Raw genomic sequence first — 21,645 nt, 5'->3', positions numbered from 1 at the left:
AAGTTTCAGAGGGTAGCTGTGTCGGCTCTGCAGTAGAACAGAGCTTTGACTCTCACAAGCTTATACCTCATCTGATGTGTGCTTAAAAGCACACGAAAGCTTACGTTCTAAATAAAAATTGGTCTTAAAGGTGCCACTTGACTCCTGCTTTGTTCAACTGCTTCAGCCCAACGAGGCTGCCGCTTGGATCAATCTTATACCCTGAATCCCTTGTTGATCTCTCAAGGGGCTACTGGTAATTTTGGCTGTTGCAGACTAACAGAGCTACCCTGCTGGAATCTAAGTGCCAAGGGCAAGCAGGGAACTGGGGGAGTTCTCTCTTGCAAATGAACTCTTTTAACTACCTCTGTGTGACTCATTGTTTCTGGTTTTATCTGGCACAGGATAAACACAAAAGGAAGTCAATCAAAGCGAGGGGGGGCAAGGGGGGATGCAGAAAGCAAGCACCTTCCATCAAAGCAGAGACTGCTTTTGCATTAAAAAGCAGGCTGGCTCTTCTCAGAAGCTGTTGCAAGGCCCCCTTCTGAAGGCAGCTGCCACTCTGCATATTACAAGGACAGAGCAGTTCTGCAGAGCAGACTTTCTTCAAAGGTGCTCGAGAGTGGAGGCTGCATGCTTTTTACAAATCAGTCTCTAACTTGGCCCTTAGAAAATGATAATATAACCAGAACAAACAAACGAAAAAAGTATGGAAGCTTTGTTATTTCGTAACAAATCCCAAAGAATTGACAAAAGAAAAAAAAAAAAGGCTAGGGACTCTAGTCAACAAAATCTAAAATTTTTACTTCAAACAGTCACAGTAACTACATGGAGCTGAACTAAAACATGCAGCTGTTCTCTGAGTTTCTTTTCCCTTCTGCAGGAAATAAATGCCCTAGGGATTCTAGGTAACCTTGCAAGAACATCTGCGCCAACAGACAGAAAAGTATGGACTTGCATCTAAGATAACCATCAGCGAGGAATGGGCGGAAGAATAAGGAAGTGTTAATTGTAAATTGCTCTTTTTGAACAATACTCAGCAACACAACTCAGGTTACCAACTAAATTAATAACTCTGCTTTAAACTGAAGTTAAAGGTGAGTTTTGATAGAAACAGAGTCCAGAAAAGAGGACAAATTTAATTGTTCATTGGAAATCAATGGAACCACTTCAGTGTCTGGAATTCTCATGCCAACAGAAAACAGCTTGCTAAAAAAGAAAGTGCTCAAGGGAAGCATTTAGAGGCCACCAAACCATCTGAGGTAGAGGTTAAATTTTTTCAAAAGCAACCACCTCCCACCCCATCATTACTGAAAGACTCCCCTTCCACAGACGTAACAGATCCCATAACTTTCCTAGGTTAAAGGAACTATCAGCTTGTCAGACATACTGGAGGATCGAAAGCACGGCTGGGCATTTAGCACTGCAACATCTCAAAAAACCAAATCCAAACCCAGCGCTTTAGCTTTATGGTTATCCATCTAACATCTGCTAGGTGCTAATGAAAGGGGAAAGATGAGTGAACTCTGACAGCAAACAGCAGAAGACTGGTTCCTGTTAACTCTTTATGGATAACAGGAAATGGACTGAAGACATCTGGGCTGCTCACCTCACCTCTGATACCTGGTGTTATCTGGAGTCTGTGAACATGGATGCCTGGTCAGCTTGTCTTGGTAGCTTATACCAATTTCCCACATGGGCTTGCCCTGGAAAACTGAAACCACTTCTTCAAAACCAGCAGTGAAGTGCTTCCAGTCCCTCCTTGCTATGCCAAAAGAGGCTTTCACCCTCGGCCCTAATGAAGCAGTTGAGGCCAGATTAGTAAGAGGAAAATGCTATTTTTTGTTGGCACGGACATCGCCAGCTGTACAGGATTTCTAACCCTCTTCTCCAGCTGCTGGAATCAAAGACGCCGTTGGGGATAGATAGAGCAGCCTCAATAGTACCTCCAGTCATGCTTCAGCCTGCTCAAGACCCCATTTCAAGCACAGAGATAGGCTCTCTCAGACTGCACTCACAATCAAGATTCTTCAGTTAAGAGTGCTGCTTAAAGGATAGCAGCACAATAGGGACTAAAGGCTTAGTTAGACATGGATGACCCTCATCTATGGTTACTTCCACACACTGAATTTTCCCTGCTTGGAAAACAAGAAGCCATCAGGACTCAAGGGGCGAAAATATCCACGTCATTTTCATTCTCAACATGGCGCATGATATTCCTACGACTCTCCCCTTTAATCCAGAAACACCCCCCCCCCAGCCTGTTTTTCTCCAGTTTAAAGGGGAATCTGCGGAGTGGTGTGTGTGAGCATGTGTCTATGTTAGGGTTGCCAAGTCCCCGGTGTTCTGGAGTGGGGGATGTCGCGAGCAGCCGCTCTAGGTGTTTCTGAGAAAACCATAGAGTTTTCTGGGAAACACCTAGAGTGGCTGCTGCGTGATGTCGCTTGTGCGATAGCGTCACTTCTGGGTGACATCATCGTGCTGGCAACGTAGGGGGAGGTTCCCCCCTCCGGCCCAGAGTGGGCCTGTGGGTTGGGAAGCTCCTGGGTAGGGGAACCCCCGCCCAGACAGGGGGCTTAGCAGCCCTAGTCTGTGTCCATGAATAAGCTCTCCTCCAGGGCTTTTTTTTTGTATCAAGAACTCCTTTGCCTACTAGGCCATGCACCCCTGATGTAGCCAATGTAGCCCTGTAAGCTCTTAGAGGGTTGGCCACATTAGCGATGTGTGGCCTAATATGCAAAAGAGTTCCTGCCACAAAAAAAGCCCTGCTCCCCTCTATCACCACTCCTGGAGGGGCGGCAGAGTTAAGCGACCCTTCCAAGACAGTGCTTCCCTTTTAGCCCTTTAAAGGGTTTTCTTCAGTCTCCCTTCCAATCTATATTATGGACTGACAGTGTGAATTGGCAACGAAAATAAGAAAGGCAGGGTTTGGAGGGGGGCAGCCTCTTGAATCTAGGTGCGAGGGTCATGCCTGCTGTTCTGCAGTGATGCAGCTAGGGGAGGAAAAGGAACAGGGTTTGCCGATGGAGACAGCAAGCCAAGTGAGGTCAAAAGGCTGTTGATGTGCTCCTGAAGGCTCCTGTGTGCTGTTTGCCGCTACCACTGTGAAAGAAGCTGCCTGCTTTGAGCTGGCCTGGCCATTCCTGTAGTAGGCAAATCTTGAACAACATAAAACCAGGGGGAAAAAGCCACAACTATTTTAAATGCAACTCACAGCTCCAGCACCTGTTCTCCATCTGCAAAGAAGCCAATTGCCCCTCCCCATAAAGGATGCCTTCTGGATCCTGGTCTCAAACAGTAACAATTTTCACAGAAGGCAGAATTCCCCCTGCTCTTCATCTGTTAAGGCCTCTTTTGATTCAACAGGCTTTTAAAAGAAGAAATTCCTAGTGCACAACGCTCCTTCAGTAACACACTCGTTAACTATGTTAATGCTAAATTAAATCCTAAATTGAGAATTCTAAGCTTTCAGAGGTTGTTTACGCCAGCCAACCCAAACAGGAGCACAGTTTAGTCTGGAGTCTCTTCGCTGGCTCTCTAATCCTTCAAAGGGTGTATAATGAGCTTTTGATAGTGGCACTGGAGCAGACAGTTCTTGTCTGTGGCCTTCAGTTTCCTGCACCTGCAATTAAATTAAAAGCAAACAGTTTTAGACAGCAGACCAGCAGCCATGATTATCCATGTGCAAAGGAAAAGGAAAGTATCAAGCAGAAGCATTTACAACTCATTAATGTGCATGCCATTATCTCTGAACTTTGCCACATTGTTCAGCTAGCAGTATCCTAAAGAGACTTCCTCAACAACTGGAACTGGAAGTCTAAGCACACTCAGAAACTACTGTTTCTGTTATTACAAAGCACAGACTAACAGGACATAGAATCATGCCACCCTTTATCAGTATATCTAATCTCAACATGGCCACTAGGGGCTTGCATTTGGATATAACAGTACCAAAAGTATACCTGGGAAATTATCTTACAACTGTAATTTTCAGGTATATTTCGGCTTCCCAAATCTGTATTTTCTTGAGAAAACAAACAAAAATTACTGAAAAAGTCTTGGATATATTTGGGAATCACCAGTATATCCTAAAAATGGCAGCGGCAGTAGCAAACTCTTCCCATCTCTCAGCTGTTTGTTAGGCTTCTACTGCAGTCCCTTTAATGTTTAAAGGGACTGCAAAAGATAGCCTGAGAGGATCAGGTATGCCGGGGGGGGGGGGGCAACCTTTTGCAGCCTGTTTAGCTCCAGAGAAACCATTCCCAAGATCTGCTGTGCCATGGGGTGCAATCCACTAGCCATGGCACAGCAGATCCTGGGGTGGTCTTCTCCTGCAGTGCGGTTTTAACTGGCTTGCAGAAAAACCTGCCCCAGCCAGGATCTGCCTACCACCAGGAGCAGTTTAAATCGGACTGCAGAAGAAACCATCTCAGGCAAGAGATGCCTGCTGCAGGGCATGATATCCCCATGGTATCCAGATCCTGGGGTTGGTTTCTTTCTGCAGCACAGTTTAAATCAGGCTGCAGCAGAAGCCAAGCCAGACCCAGGATCAGGCTGTTTTTGTTTTTTTTTAACTGGCATTTTTCTTCTTGGGTCTAGTGGGCCCCCCAAAAAATTAGAGATGTCTGAAAAATCCTGGATTCAACCACTGTACTGGTATTGGGATCTGAGTTTTTTGGAAATACCATATATTTTTTTTATCCAGTAGACCTGAACGAAAAAACACCAGTTCAAAAACAAAAAAAACTGTACACCCCTAATGGCCATATCTATGGATACTTAGGGAGGGACAGTGGCTCAGTGGTAGAGCATCTGCTTGGTAAGCAGAAGGTCCCAGGTTCAATCCCTGACATCTCCAACTAAAAAGGGTCCAGGCAAGTAGGCGTGAAAAACCTCAGCTTGAGACCCGGAGAGCTGCTGCCAGTCTGAGTAGACAATACTGACTTTGATGGATTGAGGGTCTGATTCAGTAGAAAGCAGCTTCATATATTCATATCTTCATACAGATATGAGGGCTATGAACAGACAAGACATATCTGCCTACAAACCTAAGAAAAGCACCAGGATTACGGAAAAATCCGCATGTTAAAAAAAGGGGGTGTTAAAACCATGCAAAACGACAGAAGCAGCACCTGTAGCTTTAAGCAATGAATGTCCTCACGGGAGAGTCTGCTAGGAGGTGGGAAAGCTGAAGGTAGGGAGAAAATAAAGGGAGATGGGTAGGTGGGAAGGAGAGGAGAAAGCAGGAAAAGGGAAGTTGCTATGGGGACTTTTAGGGAAGGGAAAAAGGAAACAGTGGGGGAGGAGAAACCGATACGCCCCCTACAAGTTCTTGTAGGTCCCCCACTTGTTAGTACTGAATAGCCATCTAATGCTTCAAGGGCAACTGAATACATCAAGAGCGTCAGCACATCCTGTTCTTGCCTAAAGAACATGAACCGGTTTTGATATGCAGAACTCCCACTAAGCAATCATCTTTACATGGCTTCAATTAGACGGATTAACAGGAAAAAAGAAAGGGGGGAAAAAAGAGTTTGGGCTGCTGTTCTGAAAACACAGTGCTTAATGAGGCATTTCAAAAGCACAGAGCCAGCTCTGTGGCGGCAACCCTGACTCAATCCAGCCCAGCCGCTTATATGCTTCCTTATCTGATTGATTGCCTCCACGCAGGCTGCACGACCTTCCCTTTACTCTATTCCAGTATTCTGGCTCTGTGCACATTAAAGGGGATGGCGGCTTGCACACACACACGCCTCTTTCTCTCTCTCACCAGCAAGATTAATTGAACTGCACTTTAAAACCACCTCAACACTAGCAGTGCATTAGAAAAGAAACCTGACAGTCAACAAAGAGACCCAGCTGATTTTCAATTTCACCCATTTGCCCAGCTTGAGATCAATCTTCCTACAGCGTTTTAGTGCTCCCAAGGAAACAGGTTACCGGTTTATGCCCAGCGTTACTTTCCTTCCCCTTTCAAGACTCCCTTTTATGTATATCCATACAACCTAAAAGGCAGGAGGGAAATTTCTCTGTCCATTTTGCCAAAGGGTGGTGGGGGTGGAAAGTGCCATAAAGTCACAGCTGACTTATGGCGACTCCCATGGGATTTTCAAGGTCAGGTATGTTCAGAGGTCGTTTGCCAATGCCATTGCCTGTCTCCATGTCACCACCACCCTGGTCTCGCCTGGAGGTCTCCCATCCAAATACTAGCCAGTCCCAACGCTGCTTAGCTTCTGAGATCTGAAGAGTTGGGACTAGCCTGGGCTATCCAGGTCAGGGCCACTAAAGCACCCCTCTTGTATTCCACACCCTCACTTGCATTTATAGCACTTTGCTCTGCAATTGATATCAACAATGCTGGTGTTAACCCTGTACCCCATTCAGGAAAGTTTGCGTAGACCGTAGGTCCTGCCTCTTACATCTTGATTGTCTTTCGACAATTCATCATTTCTTTTCACCTCTGCATCTGATGAAATGGCCCCCAGGCCACAAACATAAGGCCGCAATAAATGTTAGGACTTTTAAGGAGCCACCAAGACCCCATGATGCATTAACATGTGAACACTTGTTAAGCAGAACACACATGCTCCTGGAACATGGTTTGCTGTGTTGCAGGAGAGTCCAACCTTCCTCAAAATGTCTGCTTATAAGGCTGTTACTATAGAATGCATTTTGCTATTGCTGCTTAGAACATCCTTTTTTAGAGAGACTTCAATTAAGGAAGCAGAAATAAGAGAAACTCTAGGATATCTTTCTTCTAGGACTTCCTAAGTAAGATCCACCAGCTTGGTGTAGTGGTTAAGTCTGCGGACTCTTATCTGGGAGAACCGGGTTCGATTCCTCACTCCTCCACTTGCAGCTGCTGGAATGGCCTTGGGGTAGCCATAGCTATCGCAGGAGTTGTCCTTGAAAGGGCAGCTGCTGTGAGAGCCCTCTCAGCCCCACCCACCTCACAGGGTGTCTGTTGTGGGGGGAGAAGATATAGCAGATTGTAAGCTGCTCTGAGTTTCTGATTCAGAGAGAAGGATGGGGTATAAAATCTGCGGTCTTCTTCCTAAGATCCACCACCTTCCTCCAATGGGGTGGTGAGAGACTCCCGTTGGACTTCCTCCAATGGGAGAAAGATGGAAACATCCAAAGGTCTTCTCACCCTCCTCAAGGCAGGAATTCACTCTCCCCACACCAATTAAAAGTAACAAGTGACGATGGACAAGATTGATCAGCATCTGTTTAGCATCTAGGAGGCGATTAATGTATTTGCAAACTGCCATTTGCTGGATAGATTGGTTCCTTGTTATGTTGGCTATCATGCCAATAAAGGTTACTGATCTACTGAACCCCTTAAAGCCTGTGGGCACCCTTGGAATTTTGTCACAGCATGGTGGGCGCTATAAACCGGCTGCTGCAGTAGATGTAGCCAGCTTCCAAATGGTTGCCTCAGCTTGCCTTCAGTCACCCAAGTCAAGGCACTTGTGCTGAGGTGGCAGTTGCTGTCAAAGCATTGTTTTTAAAAACCTCCAGAGCCAATCACATCTCCAATGGCCAATTAGAAGACTTGCTGGACAAAAGCCCCACCCGTATTCTAAACACACTTGGCAGGTGCCAGGAAAAAGGTGACTGCAGGCATGGCACCCATGAATACCATGCTGGGGGGACCCCTAAGATTTGCCACTGAGAAGGTAGGCCATACCTCTTCAAGCACTAGTGACAATGCACCCTGGAAAAGAGTAAAAGTTCTCTCTCGTTTCCATCATCACTGTGTTTGGACAGGGGTGCCCTGCCCTCTCTATGCTCTGTCTTGTCCATCAGGGCTTATTATTTCTAGCCAGTGGAGGACTGCCTATTCCCATATAGTTAAGAAGAAGGAGAACTGCAGATTTATACCCCGCCCTTCTCCCTGAATCAGAGACTCAGAGCGGCTTACAATCTCTTAAATCTTCTCCCCCCCACAACAGACACCCTGTGAGGTGGGTGGGGCTGAGAGGGCTCTCACAGCAGCTGCCCTTTCAAGGACAACTCCTGTGATAGCTATGGCTACCCCAAGGCCATTCCAGCAGCTGCAAGTGGAGGAGTGGGGAATCAAACCCAGTTCTCCCAAATAAGAGTCCGCAGACTTAACCACTACACCAAGCTGGTGGATCTTACTTAGGAAGTCCTAGAAGGAAGCTATCCTAGAGTTTCTCTTATTTCTGCTTCCTTAATGGAGTCTCTCTAAAAAAGGATGTTCTAAGCAGCAATGGCAAAATCCACGCACTTAACCACTACATCAAACTGGCTCTCGATAACAAAGAGTTAATGCTTTGTTATGGGAAGGGGTGGTTCTGAGCACCTTGAAGTCAGCAGGCTCCCTCCTGAACTGAAATGATTTAGGTGACTGGGCCACTGGGAAGCATTCCCTTGTCTAGCAAGGTGCTCAAGAGGGGGAAAGGGGCTGGCTGGCTAGCTGCAGAGGACCAGATTCCCTTGGATGACGTGGGTACCTTGATTCATTGCAGTCTGGTTTCAGAACTGAAACTGAGTTGACTGCCCCTTTTGCCAGGAGGCAGACTGGAAACCGCAGGCCATGCTGACTCTCTCGGTAATTTCTGACACTATGAAGTATCCTTTTGACCTGGTTGGCCAAGATAAGAATTCGGATGTGCTGCGAAACAGCTGTTCCTACCCTGGGCACAGAGGATCCCTTCCAGGCTCCCTCTCATTTCTAATGTTTTATTACAGTTTCATGAAAAAGCCATGGCAAGAGGTTGTCTAGATAGAGGCCTGCTGTGAGTTGCCATCAGCATAATAGCAACACACAGCTCTATTCCTCTTTAGCAACAGAGTCTGAACTGGCAGTTAGAGGTGGTGAGAAACTAGATGGAGCACCACCATTATCCATATGAAACTAAGGGGCTATTGGCAGCAAAGCAGCTCACCAGGAATAAATGAGCCAGCTTGTTCTCCATGGGGAAGGAAGCGCAAGACTGCAGCTTGAGGTCTGACTGATGAAGGGACAGAATCTGTGCCTTGCTCCAGCTGCAGGGCCAGATTAAACCCTGTGGAGGCCCCTAGGCAGTCAAAATCTCAGGGGCCCCCTTGCAAATTATCTCAGAGTTGGAGTGACCCACCCCACTGCTTGTGGTCCCTGCTGCAGCCTGCAGGCACCTTCTCAAAAGCCCCTTTGACAAAGCTGCGGGGGAGAGGCAGAGAGAGGCAAACTTAGCGATGATGCCAGCATCAGCCACACCAGGCAAGCTGGGCAAAGAGCAGCTTAGTTGCTGGCTGCACGTGCAAGCTGGGAAGGCTGCAAGCAGGGGGGAAATTGGGGGGAGAAGCCAGCCCAGGGCCCCTAAAGGCAGGGGGACCCATAGGCCAGTGCCTACTTGGCCTAATTGTTAATTTGGCCCTGTCCAGCCATTCCTAGCCAAGCAAGATCTGGCCTCAATTAGGCAAGTTCTGTTCACCACCAGACTGGATGGCTGTAATGTATGCTATGTGGGCTTTCTAAAGATCATTTGAAGTGTCAGTTGATACATAAGGCCACAAGAAGACTGGAGCAAGACCACAGAGGGCATATGGGGCATGTGGGTAGGCAGTCTTAAAAGAACATCTGGATGAGCTGCCTATTTGCTTTAAGGCACAATTCAAAGTGCTGGTTAAAGGCATATAGGTCCTGGGAATCAAGGGACGATCAGCTCCTATATCAACCTGCCCGACAACTGCAGTTTTTTGTCAGAGGCCTTGCTTCCTGGGCCCCCCCAGTCTAAGAAGGGTGATGTCCAGACATTGAAGAAATCATCTCCAAGGCTTTGGGCAGATTTATCTTGTTGGTTTCTCCTTGTTCATACGTTGATTCGGTACCTTTTAACATCATGTGGATCTTGACTTCCCTCTAGAGCCAGTATGCTGCAGCAGTCAGCATGGCAGTTTAGGATCTGGGACTCTGGAGATCATGGTTCAAATTCTCAGTCTGCTCTTTCTAAAGAGCTCTCATACAGCTATTTTGCAGCCCTGCCACCAGAGGTTCTGGGACTGAGCTTCAGACAAAACCACACTCTACCCTTCTCACAGACTCATGGGGGTTAAATGCTCTAAGGAAAGATGAGAAGTATTTTGAGCTAGCGAGGGAGAAAGCGTTTGACCAAATTGTGCATCATTCCTGCTGGAAGGAATAAACAGATGCTCCTGGGTCTGCCGGCTACTGGGTGGCAGTTAAGGGCTTATCTCTGTACTACAGCAATAGCTTGTCGGTGGTGATTTACATCAGCAACCACCTGTAAATAAGAGTGATGCCAGATGCATACCAAGTACGCAGAGGCATGCTGAGCACTGGCTACGTGCAAGTTACAAAGACGATGCATGCAACTGGATTGCTAACTGTTCCCATAACTAAATAAAGGTATCCTGATTTATGGTAGAAAGCACTGATCACATAACTGGCAGGTTAGATTACAGATCCTTTTCTCTTCTGCTCCTTTCCCATCAAGATTCCTTGTTTTTAGCTCCTGCATGTCACTTGTAACTACCTTGCCTCTGAACACCCTTCACACATTTGTTTTCTTACATTTCTTCTCCTCAGTCTTCAGGACCTTCCCTAAAGCAACTGCTGTCCCAGGGGCCTATATATTTAAATCTCATCTACAGTGATTAACAGCTACAATTCAGTGTGTGGTTTTGTTTTCCCACTTACAGAACTTTACAATTCCCTGGTCCCCATGTTTCCTGTTTTTAAGCGATCCACTGAGGCGCTCTGTTCCAGATATATCTGCCTTCGGAAATGAAGCTGAAGGCATCCAAAGACAGGGCCTTGTTGGTGGTAGCTCCCTATTTCATGAAATGTCTGTCTGGGAGACACTCATTTGGCCTCCAGTATTGCATGCTCCAGGCAGACTTTCTCCTATGATTTTAGTAATTTACATGCAGGGCATGTGTCAGAATATACTGAGTTGGGGCAGCTGCCAAGGCCCAGGGTTTCTGGTGGGGCCCACAACTGCTGACATTCACAGTCAAGTTCTTTGCCTGCCTACCCGTGCTTTGTCACCCATGATCCCAGGCATTTGGCACTGCCAGGGAAGGGCATACAGGTGATGCAACCAGCAAAAGTGTCCTAGTGGTTATAGTAATAGTACTCCCAGTTGCACCCACTCACCAGCACTATCAGGGGAATGGGCATGCAGGTGGTATGGGCAGTTGTAACCGCAGGTAGTGGGAGGTCACCAAAGAGGGCATATGGGGTATGTGGGTAGGCAGACAAGAAGGGAGGCCTGGTAGCAGGCACTCTACCCCAGAGCATCTCCAAACCTGGCACCAGCCCTAGTCACAAGTTCTAGTCCCTTTTATTCAGCTGCTGCATGGCTGCCTATGCAACCACCAGTCGTTTCTGACTCTGGGGTGATGTCACATCACGACGTTTTTACAAAAGACTTTTAATGGGGTGGTTTGCCATTGCCTTCCCCAGTCATCTACGCTTTACCCCCAAGCAAGCTGGGTACTCATTTTACCGACCTTGGAAGGATGGAAGGCTGAGTCAACTTTGAGCTGGCTACCTGAACCCGGCTTCTGATGGGATCGAACTCAGGTCGTGAGCAGAGCTTGGACTGCAATACTGCAGCTTACCACTCTGCACCATTGGGCTCTGTCCATTTGTACTGATAGATGTTAGTAAAACAAAAAAGAAAATTTCCTCTCCCACAAAAAAAGATGAGCTACAAACACCCTGACAGATTTGTTTTGCCATCACAACTCCAATACAATACAGATCATTGCAGATTCTAATAGGGGTACCTGAACTCCGCAGACACTAATAAGAACTAGCAGCAGAGTTCATTTTGTTGCACTGTTAAGAACCGTATCCGTCCAAAGGGAACTACTTTCTGGCTAACACAAAAGGTAACATTTCTAGTTGTATCCCTAGGCACAAAAGCAGGATTTTCCAAAAGTCAGAACCAACCCAATATACAATCCCAAGGGGCTTTCCTGAAGAGGATGGAAATTCAAGGGAGTCATTTTAAGACACACACATACGAAATAATGGTTCCCTCTTTTTTTTGTATGGATGGAATCCTGGCACAGAAGGGGGAAAAGCTTACTAAGCCATCGCAGGACATTACAGCAATGCTACCACCAGCTTTAGCTTCTGCAACTAGTCTTTCGGGAGCCAATTCCATACCAATTAAGTTTCGCATTAAAGTTACATGAGCATATCCCACAGAAAAGAAGCTGAAGGCCAGAAACAGAAGCCTAGAAAGAATTCTCATAACATTTCATAATCCTGGGAGAGGGGAAAGGTATTCTGTCACCTCAAAGATAGGCCAAGCAAGAGAAAGAAGGCCGAGTGCAAGTTATTTTTCTGTGCTCCCCACCCAAGACAAGAATAAACTCCATGCAAACTCATTCCCAACTGCACCAGCACACAAGATCTAAAGAGCCTTTGCAAACCAACCTCGGTGCAGCTGTTAGCCACAGAACTCCCCACCTAATTTAAAACTGGAGGTTTTAATACCGCAAAACCCTGCAACTGTTTCAGGCAGAGTTAAACGCCAGAGACTATTTATGCTTGCAGACAAAGCCATGCTCAACTGGTATTTCAGTTCAAGCCAAGGCAGCTGCTGGCGGGAAAGGCAGAGGCAAAACAGTGCCCTCTCTTGTCCAGAGACATTAGAGTTGAACAAAATGAGAGGCCAGCAAAATTTGTTCCTTTTGCCATGATAAAGCACTGGCAGTATGCACAAAAACAACATTAAGTCATGTGATGCAGGGCCACCTGGCCAGGGGAGATTACAGTCAAAATTTCAACAAAAGAAAGGGAGAGGGGGAAAAAAACCAAGAAGAGAGAACAAGGGAAAAATACAAACCTACTTTCATGTCATGAGTTTCAGAAGGGGATGAAGAATAAGGAGTTACATCAGAAGTCTCACAGAAGAGATGGCCTCACATAGGCCAGGGGCAGTGTTCCCACTAAGCTGAATTAGCATGAGCTAGCTCACAGATTTTTAGCCTCCAGCTCACACATTTTTGTCTTAGCTCAGGAAGGATGACCCCAGAGTACACTAAGTTATGCAGGAGCTCACAACTTTAATGCCAATAGCTCACAAAGTAGAATTTTTGCTCACAAGACTCTGCAGCTTAGAGGGAACATGGGCCAGGGGGTCTGCCATTTTTACAATTGCAGAACCAACCAACAACATTCAGAGCAAGGGATCAATAAAGAGGAAGACATTCAGTTTGCCTAACTAAAAGTACACAACTTAATGTCACAGACTGACATCATACCACCATAGAGCTTCACCAGCCCAAACACTGCTTGCTGTGAGTTGTTTATTAACAACCAGTACACAGTAAATGGTAAACGTATTCAGGAACTTCCAGTTTTTGTTTTTAAAATGCATTGACATAAATCTGTGCACGGTTCACTCTTGAATTCTTGGCCTAAATCTGCACATGGTTTGCACTTGCATTCTTGGCAATGGCTCACCTCTATCATTTCCCTTTCGGCATCTTTAAGAAGCACTTCAGTCTCAAAAAAATCTTTGCCTAACTTCTCTTAGCATTGTTGGTTCTTCTAGTGTCCCACCTATATACTCCCAACATACCTTAAGAAGTTTAATCATCTTTTTCAGATCGTCCTATTTACTTTACTTATATCTCACCTTTCTCTCCAAAGCAGCTTACGTCATTCTCCTCTCCATTTTATCCTCACTGTCACAACCCCCTAGTCCAAGGCTGTTTGCATTATGGGGCTGCAGAACACAAAATCACAAAACCCTGGCAATGTGAACCTTCACAAACCAGTCTTGTAAGCTGCCACCACCCCCTTTTACTATCCCAACAGTCAGAAGCCAAGAGGCAAGCTTCTAACCTTCCCGGGACTAAACAAGAAAGTCAGCCCTGCATGGTCGGATGCTTGAAGACATGAGTTTTCACAAAACAGTTAAGATGGTAGGCGAGTGCCTGGCCTAAAAAGGTAAAAGTAGTCCCCTGTGCGAGCATCAGTCGTTTCCGACTCTGAGGTGATGTCACCTCACAACATTTTCACGGCAGACGTTTTTACGGGTGGTTTGCCATTGCCTTCCCCAGTCATCTACTTTCCCCCCAGCAAGCTGGGGACTCATTTTACCTACCTCGGAAGGATGGAAGGCTGTCAACCTTGAGCCGGCTACCTGAACCCAGTTTCTGCCGGGACCGAACTCAGGTCGTGAGCAGAGAGCTCAGGCTGCAAGTACTGCAGCTTTACCACTCTGCGCCACGGGGTTCCGACTCTGAGGTGATGTCACCTCACGACATTTTCACGGCAGACGTTTTTACGGGTGGTTTGCCATTGCCTTCCCCAGTCATCTACTTTCCCCCAGCAAGCTGGGGACTCATTTTACCCACCTCGGAAGGATGGGAGGCTGTCAACCTTGAGCCGGCTACCTGAACCCAGTTTCTGCCGGGACCGAACTCAGGTCGTGAGCAGAGAGCTCAGGCTGCAGTACTGCAGCTTTATCACTCTGCGCCACGGGGTTCCAAGCTTCTAACCTTCCCAGGATTAAACAAGAAAGTCAGCCCTGCAAGGTCAGACACTTGAAGAAACGAGTTTCCACAAAACAGTTAAGCTGGAAGGCAAGTGCTTGGTGTAGGAACTGAAATTGGGACGGAAGTCTCAACCCTCAAGAAACCCACAAATATAATTAAAAATAAATTTATTAAAAGTGTGCAAGAACATTTCAAAAGAGAATAAGCAGTGAGGAATCAAAAAACATAAAGCTAATTATGAGATACTAACTATGCAGTAAGACAATGGCTCAGAACAAGATTTGAGTTGCAAGATGTCACTATTCCAAAGCCGCTCAGCAAGCAAAGTCCAACACTCTCCAGAGTCTGCACAGGCAAGAGTGTCTGACCCCTGTCAAACAAGGTTTCAAATAACACATCCAAAACCAAGGAACAAGAGACTGCTCATGCATTGCCGGTTGTTAATTGCTAATTGAAAAGGCTAATGGCTAAGATTAAAGGACCCAACATGTTTTGGGCCCGTAAAGCAATCAGAACCTTGGCTCATGATGGCAGTGCTGATATGACCAGTTACTAAGCATGTGGCCCTAAGGATGAAATGTGGGGAACTATCTGCAGACTAGTCCGACCATTTCCCACTGGTGAGAATCATGATGTCTAAGTTGAATGGAACGTGGCTCACTGGTTACCATGGCATCCTGGTTTCATCCTTGGAAGGGAGTAAGAGATAGAAGCTTCCCTCCTTGCACCTGGCTGTTATCTAATCATGAGGTCAGCTTTACGGAATCTTCCCAGCAACAGTTATGTCCCCACTTAAACTTTTCAACTCAGTTTGCGGCCAGGCAGAAAACCAAGACTGAACCAGTGTTTGAAAGAACAAGGAACTATGCAAGGGCCTCAGCTCCTTGGCACTCAGCACAATGAAGTGATGCAGGTTAGGCAAAGAGTATGCCCAAGATCACGCAGCAGGCTTCCAAGGCAGAGCGGGGATTCCAACTGGGTTTCCCAGATCCTAGTCTGACAATTAACCTGTATACTGTGCTGATTCTGTTCAGATTTGATACAGATGTTCCAGAAGGAATTCTGGAAATAAGCAGCAGCAAGAGCAGAAAGGGTCTTGCCCTTTACAACCATAAGACCTTTAGTGTAGGTGAGAGAGTGGTAGAGCTGGAGGAGTAAGTTCCAGGATAGAGATATTTGGGGATATAAAGAAAGACAGAAAGCCACAGAAGGCTCAATGCTGGATACAGGAATGTTCAGGAAGTCAGAGTAAGAATTTAAGAAGTGGACTGAGAGGAAGGTGAAAAATGTACAACAGAAGAGTCAGAGAGAAGAAGGCTGTAATGGCTGCAAGCAGACTTCCACAAGTCTGGTCACCAGACGACCAAGGGTAGCTGCCCATCTTCCCGGCAAGCATGAACTAGGGTTTCTGTCAAGGAGCATGGAGTAAGTACTGTATGTTTATGATTCTGAGCAGATCCTTCCTCTACAACCTGACAGAGGACTGAATATGGAGAACAAGAGAACAGGGAGTCAAAGCAAGCCAGGGCTTTGTGACTGATCAAGGGGTAACACTGAAGGAAACATACAAGCTTATTCAGTTAAGCCTGCACAGAGTTATAGCAGGACACACATTCCCAAGCTCCAAAGCCAGGGCTAGTTCAAAGTGTTAATTCTATACCCTTCAGTCAAATGGCAGATGTGAAGCTAAAGTTGTTCTTCTTGAAGTGGGAAATATTTTTGGACATTTAAACGTTACTGTACAAGGACCAGGTGGTCATATACACATGACAGCCAGGAAAAGAGCTTTCGGAAAGAACTAGTATGGCGCTGTGATTACAATGCTGGACTAGGTCTCTGGCAGACCCAGGCCAAATTGCCACTCTGCCATGGAAGCCTGCTGAGTAACCTTGGGTCAGTCATGTACTCCCAGCCTAAAATACCTCACAAGGAGGCTGCAGTGAGGCTAAAAAATGGAGGAGAGCAGAATGATATAAGCTGCTTCGGGTCCCCATCAGAAGACAGACATGGTAAAAGTACATAAAACAAAAAAACAAGATCACCGCTCACAGTATACTGCCAATAATGAACGGCAGCATCAGTGGGGAGCATGCTGCATTTGCAGAAGTTAAAACAGTGGTGGTGTAACAAGCTAATTGCCACAAGCGATTATATACTGCCAATATCTTACCTTTGACTACTGCAGCGAACTACCAGTTATGGGAGCATGGCAACTAGCAAACGCATAACTGGACACATCCACCTATGCTCAGCAACTATGAACTGTGGCAAACGAGCCCTGGATCATATTAATTCTCCTAACAGAACTAAACAGTATTGAGGAACAGCAGCATAACATAAGAACATAAGAGAAGCCATGTTGGATCAGGCCAATGGCCCATCCAGTCCAACACTCTGTGTCACACAGTGGCCAACCCCCCCCCCCCAAAAAACAGATGCCATCAGGAGGTCGATCAGTGGGGTCAGGACACTAGAAGCCCTCACCCTGTTGCCCCTCCCAAACAAATAGCAAATGAACGCTCGCCCTAGTCTTTGTTGCAACCATCATATGCTCTAACTGTAATTTAATTTTTTAAAAAAAAAATTGAGGGCGGAGGTTCTAACAAGAGCTGGTGCACAGCATGAAAATGGCAGGGTTTTGTGCACATATGACAATGTAAAGTATGGGAAGGAAAAGGCAATTTTGTTTCTGATCTAAAGTTTTTATTGAATTTTCTATTCACAAATACAGAAAATAAAAAAAATGAATTACTTTAAAGGTATCTGGGGGGGGCGGAGCGTCGCTGGCTCATGGCGGACGCGTTCTGAGGTAGCTCCCGAGCTATCCCCCTGATGTCGGACTTCTAACAGCACCAGACTTCGCTGCTATAGCCCTTCTAATGGGACAACAAACAAAACAAAAGAAGAAAGGTATCTAAGCTTACATATCGTAATGTGTACAACAGGAGTATCTAAACATCAATCAATAACAATCAAGACCTACTGCTTTTCCATGGAACAAAGTTTGAGTCCAGTGGCACCTTTTAAGACCCACAATGTTTAATTCTGGATATAAGCTTTTGTGTGCATGCACACTTCATCAGAGACACTGAAAGTTTTCCTCAAACCTTACATATAGGTGTGGGCGGGGTTAGGTGCTGGGAAGAGCTAGTTAGGGTTGAGATGCATAACTGGGTGATAAGTATAGCTGAGATTGGATTAAAGCAGTTGGTAAGACTTGAATGGCAGCAAATTAGCATACAAATACAATGTTTAACAAAAGATGTGAGAACTGAGTTTGATTTCAGTGGCACCTCCATGAAGAATTAAGTTAATTCTGGGTATAAGTGAGAACTCAGAACTCAGTGTGTGTAGATGCACAGTTCCTTGGATACATTAAAATAGATTTCCTTAAGCATTACATATAAGTGTGGGCAGGGCTTTTTTTGTAGCAGGAACTCCTTTGCATATTAGGCCATACACCCCTGATGTAGCTGATTCTCCTAGAGCTTACAGTAGACCCTGTAAACTCTTGGAGGATTGACTACATCAGTGAGTGTGGCCTAATATGCAAAGGAGTTCCTGCTACAAAAAAAGCCCTCAGTGTGGGGGTTTAGTTGCTAGGAAGAACTGATTAGAGTCCAAGATACATAAGTACAGCTAAGATGGGAATAACACAGTTGGTAATGTCTGTGAATAAAAACTTGACTAACTAGCCCTTCCTATCATGTAGCAACCTCCAGCGCAAGCTTCGAGACATTCAGAACGAGTGGTGGACCAAGCTTGCAGAGAGAACCCAGCCGCTGTGGCCGGACCTGCCTGTCCCACATTGGTCTTGTCAGCCACCAGCGAGCCTGCAGCAAACGTGGACTATTGCACCCTTCTTAAATCTTCGTTCGCGAAGCCAAGCCGAGAGAGAGAGAGAGAGAGAAACTAGCCCTTCCTATCAACTAACACAGAGTGGTAAGTTCAAGCTCTGCTCACGACCTTAAGTTCAATTCCAGCAGAAGCTGGGTTCAGGTAGCCGGCTCAAGGTTGACTCAGCCTTCCATCATTCTGAGGTTGGGGTAGATGACTGGGAAAGGCAATGGCAAACCACCCCATAAAAAGTCTGCCAATAAAACATCATGATGTGACATCACCCCATGGGTCGGTAATGACTCTGTGTTTGCACAGGGGACTACCTTTTTACCTTTATCAACTAACATCTCCCACCTTCATGTAATGCTTGAGGAAATTTATTTTAGTGTATCTGAGGAACTGTGCATCTTGCACACAAAACCTTCTACCCAGAATTAAACTTTGCTGGTCTTAAAGGTGCCACCAGACTCAAACTTTGTCCTGCCACTTTAGACAAAAACAGGAACCCACCTGGATTGCTCTTCCATGGTAGCACAGGTGGCAATGACCTAGGGACTCGCAGACCTGAAGGCAGATGGTTCTTCGGTTCCATGGTTGCGTTTGATCCAAAACTGTGAATAAAAACAAAAAATTAATGTGCCTCGGAGTGTTTCTCCATCTCTCCACCAATGTTTCCTCCAAGTCTTGTGAGCAAAAATTCTAGTTTGTAAGCTACTGACATTAAAGTTGTGAGCTACTGCATAAATTAGTGTGTTTTGGGGTCATCCTTCCTGAGCTAAGACAAAAATGTGTGAGCTGGAGGCTAAAAATCTGTGAGCTAGCTCATGCTAACTCCGCTTAGAGGGAACACTGCTCACAGAAATACGAACCATTAAGAAAACCAAACCTCAAGCACCTTCAAGTCTCATAGTGCATACTGCACTTATGGAACCCATTTTTTCCAAGCACACATGAAACATAATTGCACTCTGATTTTTTAGTGGCATCTACTACTACTTAATTTTAAACTGTCTTATTTCCAAGTCATACTGGGAGACTCTGAAAGCTAAAGCTAGTTTTTTGCCCCTTATCACAGCTGGGATATACAGTTATGTGATTTCTCAAGGGCCCAGGAGTAACCAGTGAGTTCAGAGCTGAGCTATGAGGGAGAGGAAGAGAAAGCGTTTTTCAAATCACAGGAGATGCTGAGCCATTACACTGATTATCTGGCATTACACGCCTGTGTGTTAAGTGCAAAGATAAGGCACAAAAAACAGGGGAAAAAGCCTGGTCATCTCTAAGTATCACGGTTTAGAAGAGTAAACAGGGTTGAATCGGGGTTCAAGCCAAGTCATCATTATGGGATTAAGTAGGTCATGGATAAGAGACACTTACTGCACATCCACAGATAATATGGAGGAAGTGCCCTTGTCTTACAAGGCTCAGACATGATATTTAATTTCCTGCCCTCAAACTGTGATTACACTTTGCAGGTGGTGAGATTATTTCCAACTCTGAGCACTATTGCCTACAGAGTCCCAGTTGTTAAGCAGCTATTTGCGATGGGTCATGAATGATTAAACCTAACCCCATGGTGCTTTTTAAGAGCAGTCCAATGGCAGATGTCTTTTGGTACTGCAATTGAGGTGATGCTAAAAAAAGGTCACATACAGGGATTTCCCTCCTACAGGCTATTAAGACCTTCAGTACCAACAGCCAATGTCTAAGGAATAACCTTTTTACTTTTTTACTAGGCACTGGAGCAGGTAAATGTTAGGAATCAGCAAGGACCCTGTAACCATCAGTTTTTACGGAAGCTCATACTTGCTTTGAGGACCAGTTGTATGTCTTTTGATTGGCCCAAAATGCTGAATTGGCTGTAGTGTTTGCACAAATACCGAACACTGCAACACAATCATGGTTACTTGAAAATTCCAGAGAGAACGACTATGTCAGGCTGCAGCAGCAAAAACGAAGTCTCATTCCCACTTACAGCACCTTAAAATGGCATTTCTTCTTAACGATAACTGTTACTTTGCTTTATTTCTGATTTTATTTGTTTTAAAATTTTGTGAATGTTGGCTGGCTGGAGTGGTCCGGGAATAAAAGCTGAAGAGAACGGATTAGCACACCATTCACATATATAGAAACCTGGCATAATGTTGTTAAATGGTAATTATTACACTTTTTGTATCCAAGTCAGTGTTTCTCAGAAACAGATAAGTGGTGTCCATAATTAGGATTGGAATCTATTGGAAAAGACAGTGTCAGGTGGACAAAGAAGAGGGAAGACCATGTGCAGGGGTGGGGCAGCAAGAAGTCAGACATGCTTAGCACCTCCACTCTTGTTAAGTGTCATTCCTTGTCTGTCCCCAGATTGCTATTCTCAGGGGAAATCCTGCTTCTTCTTGGAAGTTCCACACTCAGTGTCTCTCCTTCTCTCAGCTAGTGATGCAGCTAGGAATCTGCCTTTGTCTTTCTTCACTATCAAGTATGTTAGTTCCTGAATAAAGCTGAATCTACACTTTAATCAAATGTCACCCCCATTTTTAAAAAGGGTTCCAGAGGAGATCCAGGTAACTACAAGCCAGTCAGTCTGACTTCAATACCGGGAAAGTTGGTAGAAACCATTATCAAGGACAGAATGAGTAGGCACATTGATGAACACGAGTTATTGAGGAAGTCTCAGCATGGGTTCTGTAAAGGAAGAGCTTGCCTCACTAACCTGTTACATTTCTTTGGGGGGTGAACAAACATGTGGACAAAGAAGACCCGATAGATATTGTTTACCTTGACTTCCAGAAAGCTTTTGATAAAATTCCTCATCAAAGGCTCTTTAGTAAGCTCGAGAGTCAAAAACCGGCTAATTAATAGGAAAAAGACAGTGAGTATAAATGGGCAGTCTTCGCAGGGGAGGACGGTAAGCAATGGAGTGCCGCAGGGCTCAGTACTGGGTCCCATGATCTTTAACTTGTTCATAAATGATTTGGAGTAGAGAGTAGGCAGTGAAGTGGCCAAGTTTGCAGATGACACTAAATTGTTCAGGGTGGTAAGAACCAGAGAGGATTGTGAGGAACTCCAAAAGGATATGTTGAGGCTGGGTGAGTGGGCATCAACATGGCAGATGATGTTCAATGTGACCAAGTGCAAAGTAACGCACATTGGGGCCAAGAATCCCAGCTACAAATATAAGTTGATGGGGTGTGAACTGGCAGAGACTGACCAAGAGAGAGATCTTGGGGTCGTGGTAGATAACTCACTGAAAATGTCAAGACAGTTTGCGATTGCAATAAAAAGGGCAAACACCATGCTGGGAATTATTAGGAAGAGAACTGAAAACAAATCAGCCAGTAT

The 21,645-nt window shown here is 45.5% G+C and overlaps 1 protein-coding gene across 2 annotated transcripts in view; it reads right to left on the bottom strand.

Moving 5' to 3' along the window:
• Positions 1-757: 757 nt before the first annotated feature.
• The window catches only part of LOC132581098 (gametocyte-specific factor 1-like), a 38,768-nt gene continuing 17,880 nt past the window's right edge, over positions 758-21,645 (bottom strand). Inside the window, exons 7-8 of one of the 2 annotated variants that reach the window (XM_060252150.1) lie at positions 18,823-18,923; positions 758-3,601 (exon numbers count right to left, since the gene is read on the bottom strand). In XM_060252150.1, coding sequence (XP_060108133.1) covers positions 3,588-3,601; positions 18,823-18,923 — 115 coding nt within the window. In that variant the 3' untranslated portion in view covers positions 758-3,587. Of the gene's footprint in view, positions 3,602-17,153; positions 17,349-18,822; positions 18,924-21,645 lie in introns of those variants that run through there. The other variant, XM_060252151.1, reaches the window with a different exon arrangement.

Source organism: Heteronotia binoei, chromosome 13, assembly GCF_032191835.1.
Source record: "Heteronotia binoei isolate CCM8104 ecotype False Entrance Well chromosome 13, APGP_CSIRO_Hbin_v1, whole genome shotgun sequence".
Taxonomy (NCBI): Eukaryota; Metazoa; Chordata; class Lepidosauria; order Squamata; family Gekkonidae; genus Heteronotia; species Heteronotia binoei.
Note: the sequence above shows the minus strand (reverse complement) of the source record. Positions and strands in the feature narration are given on the sequence as shown.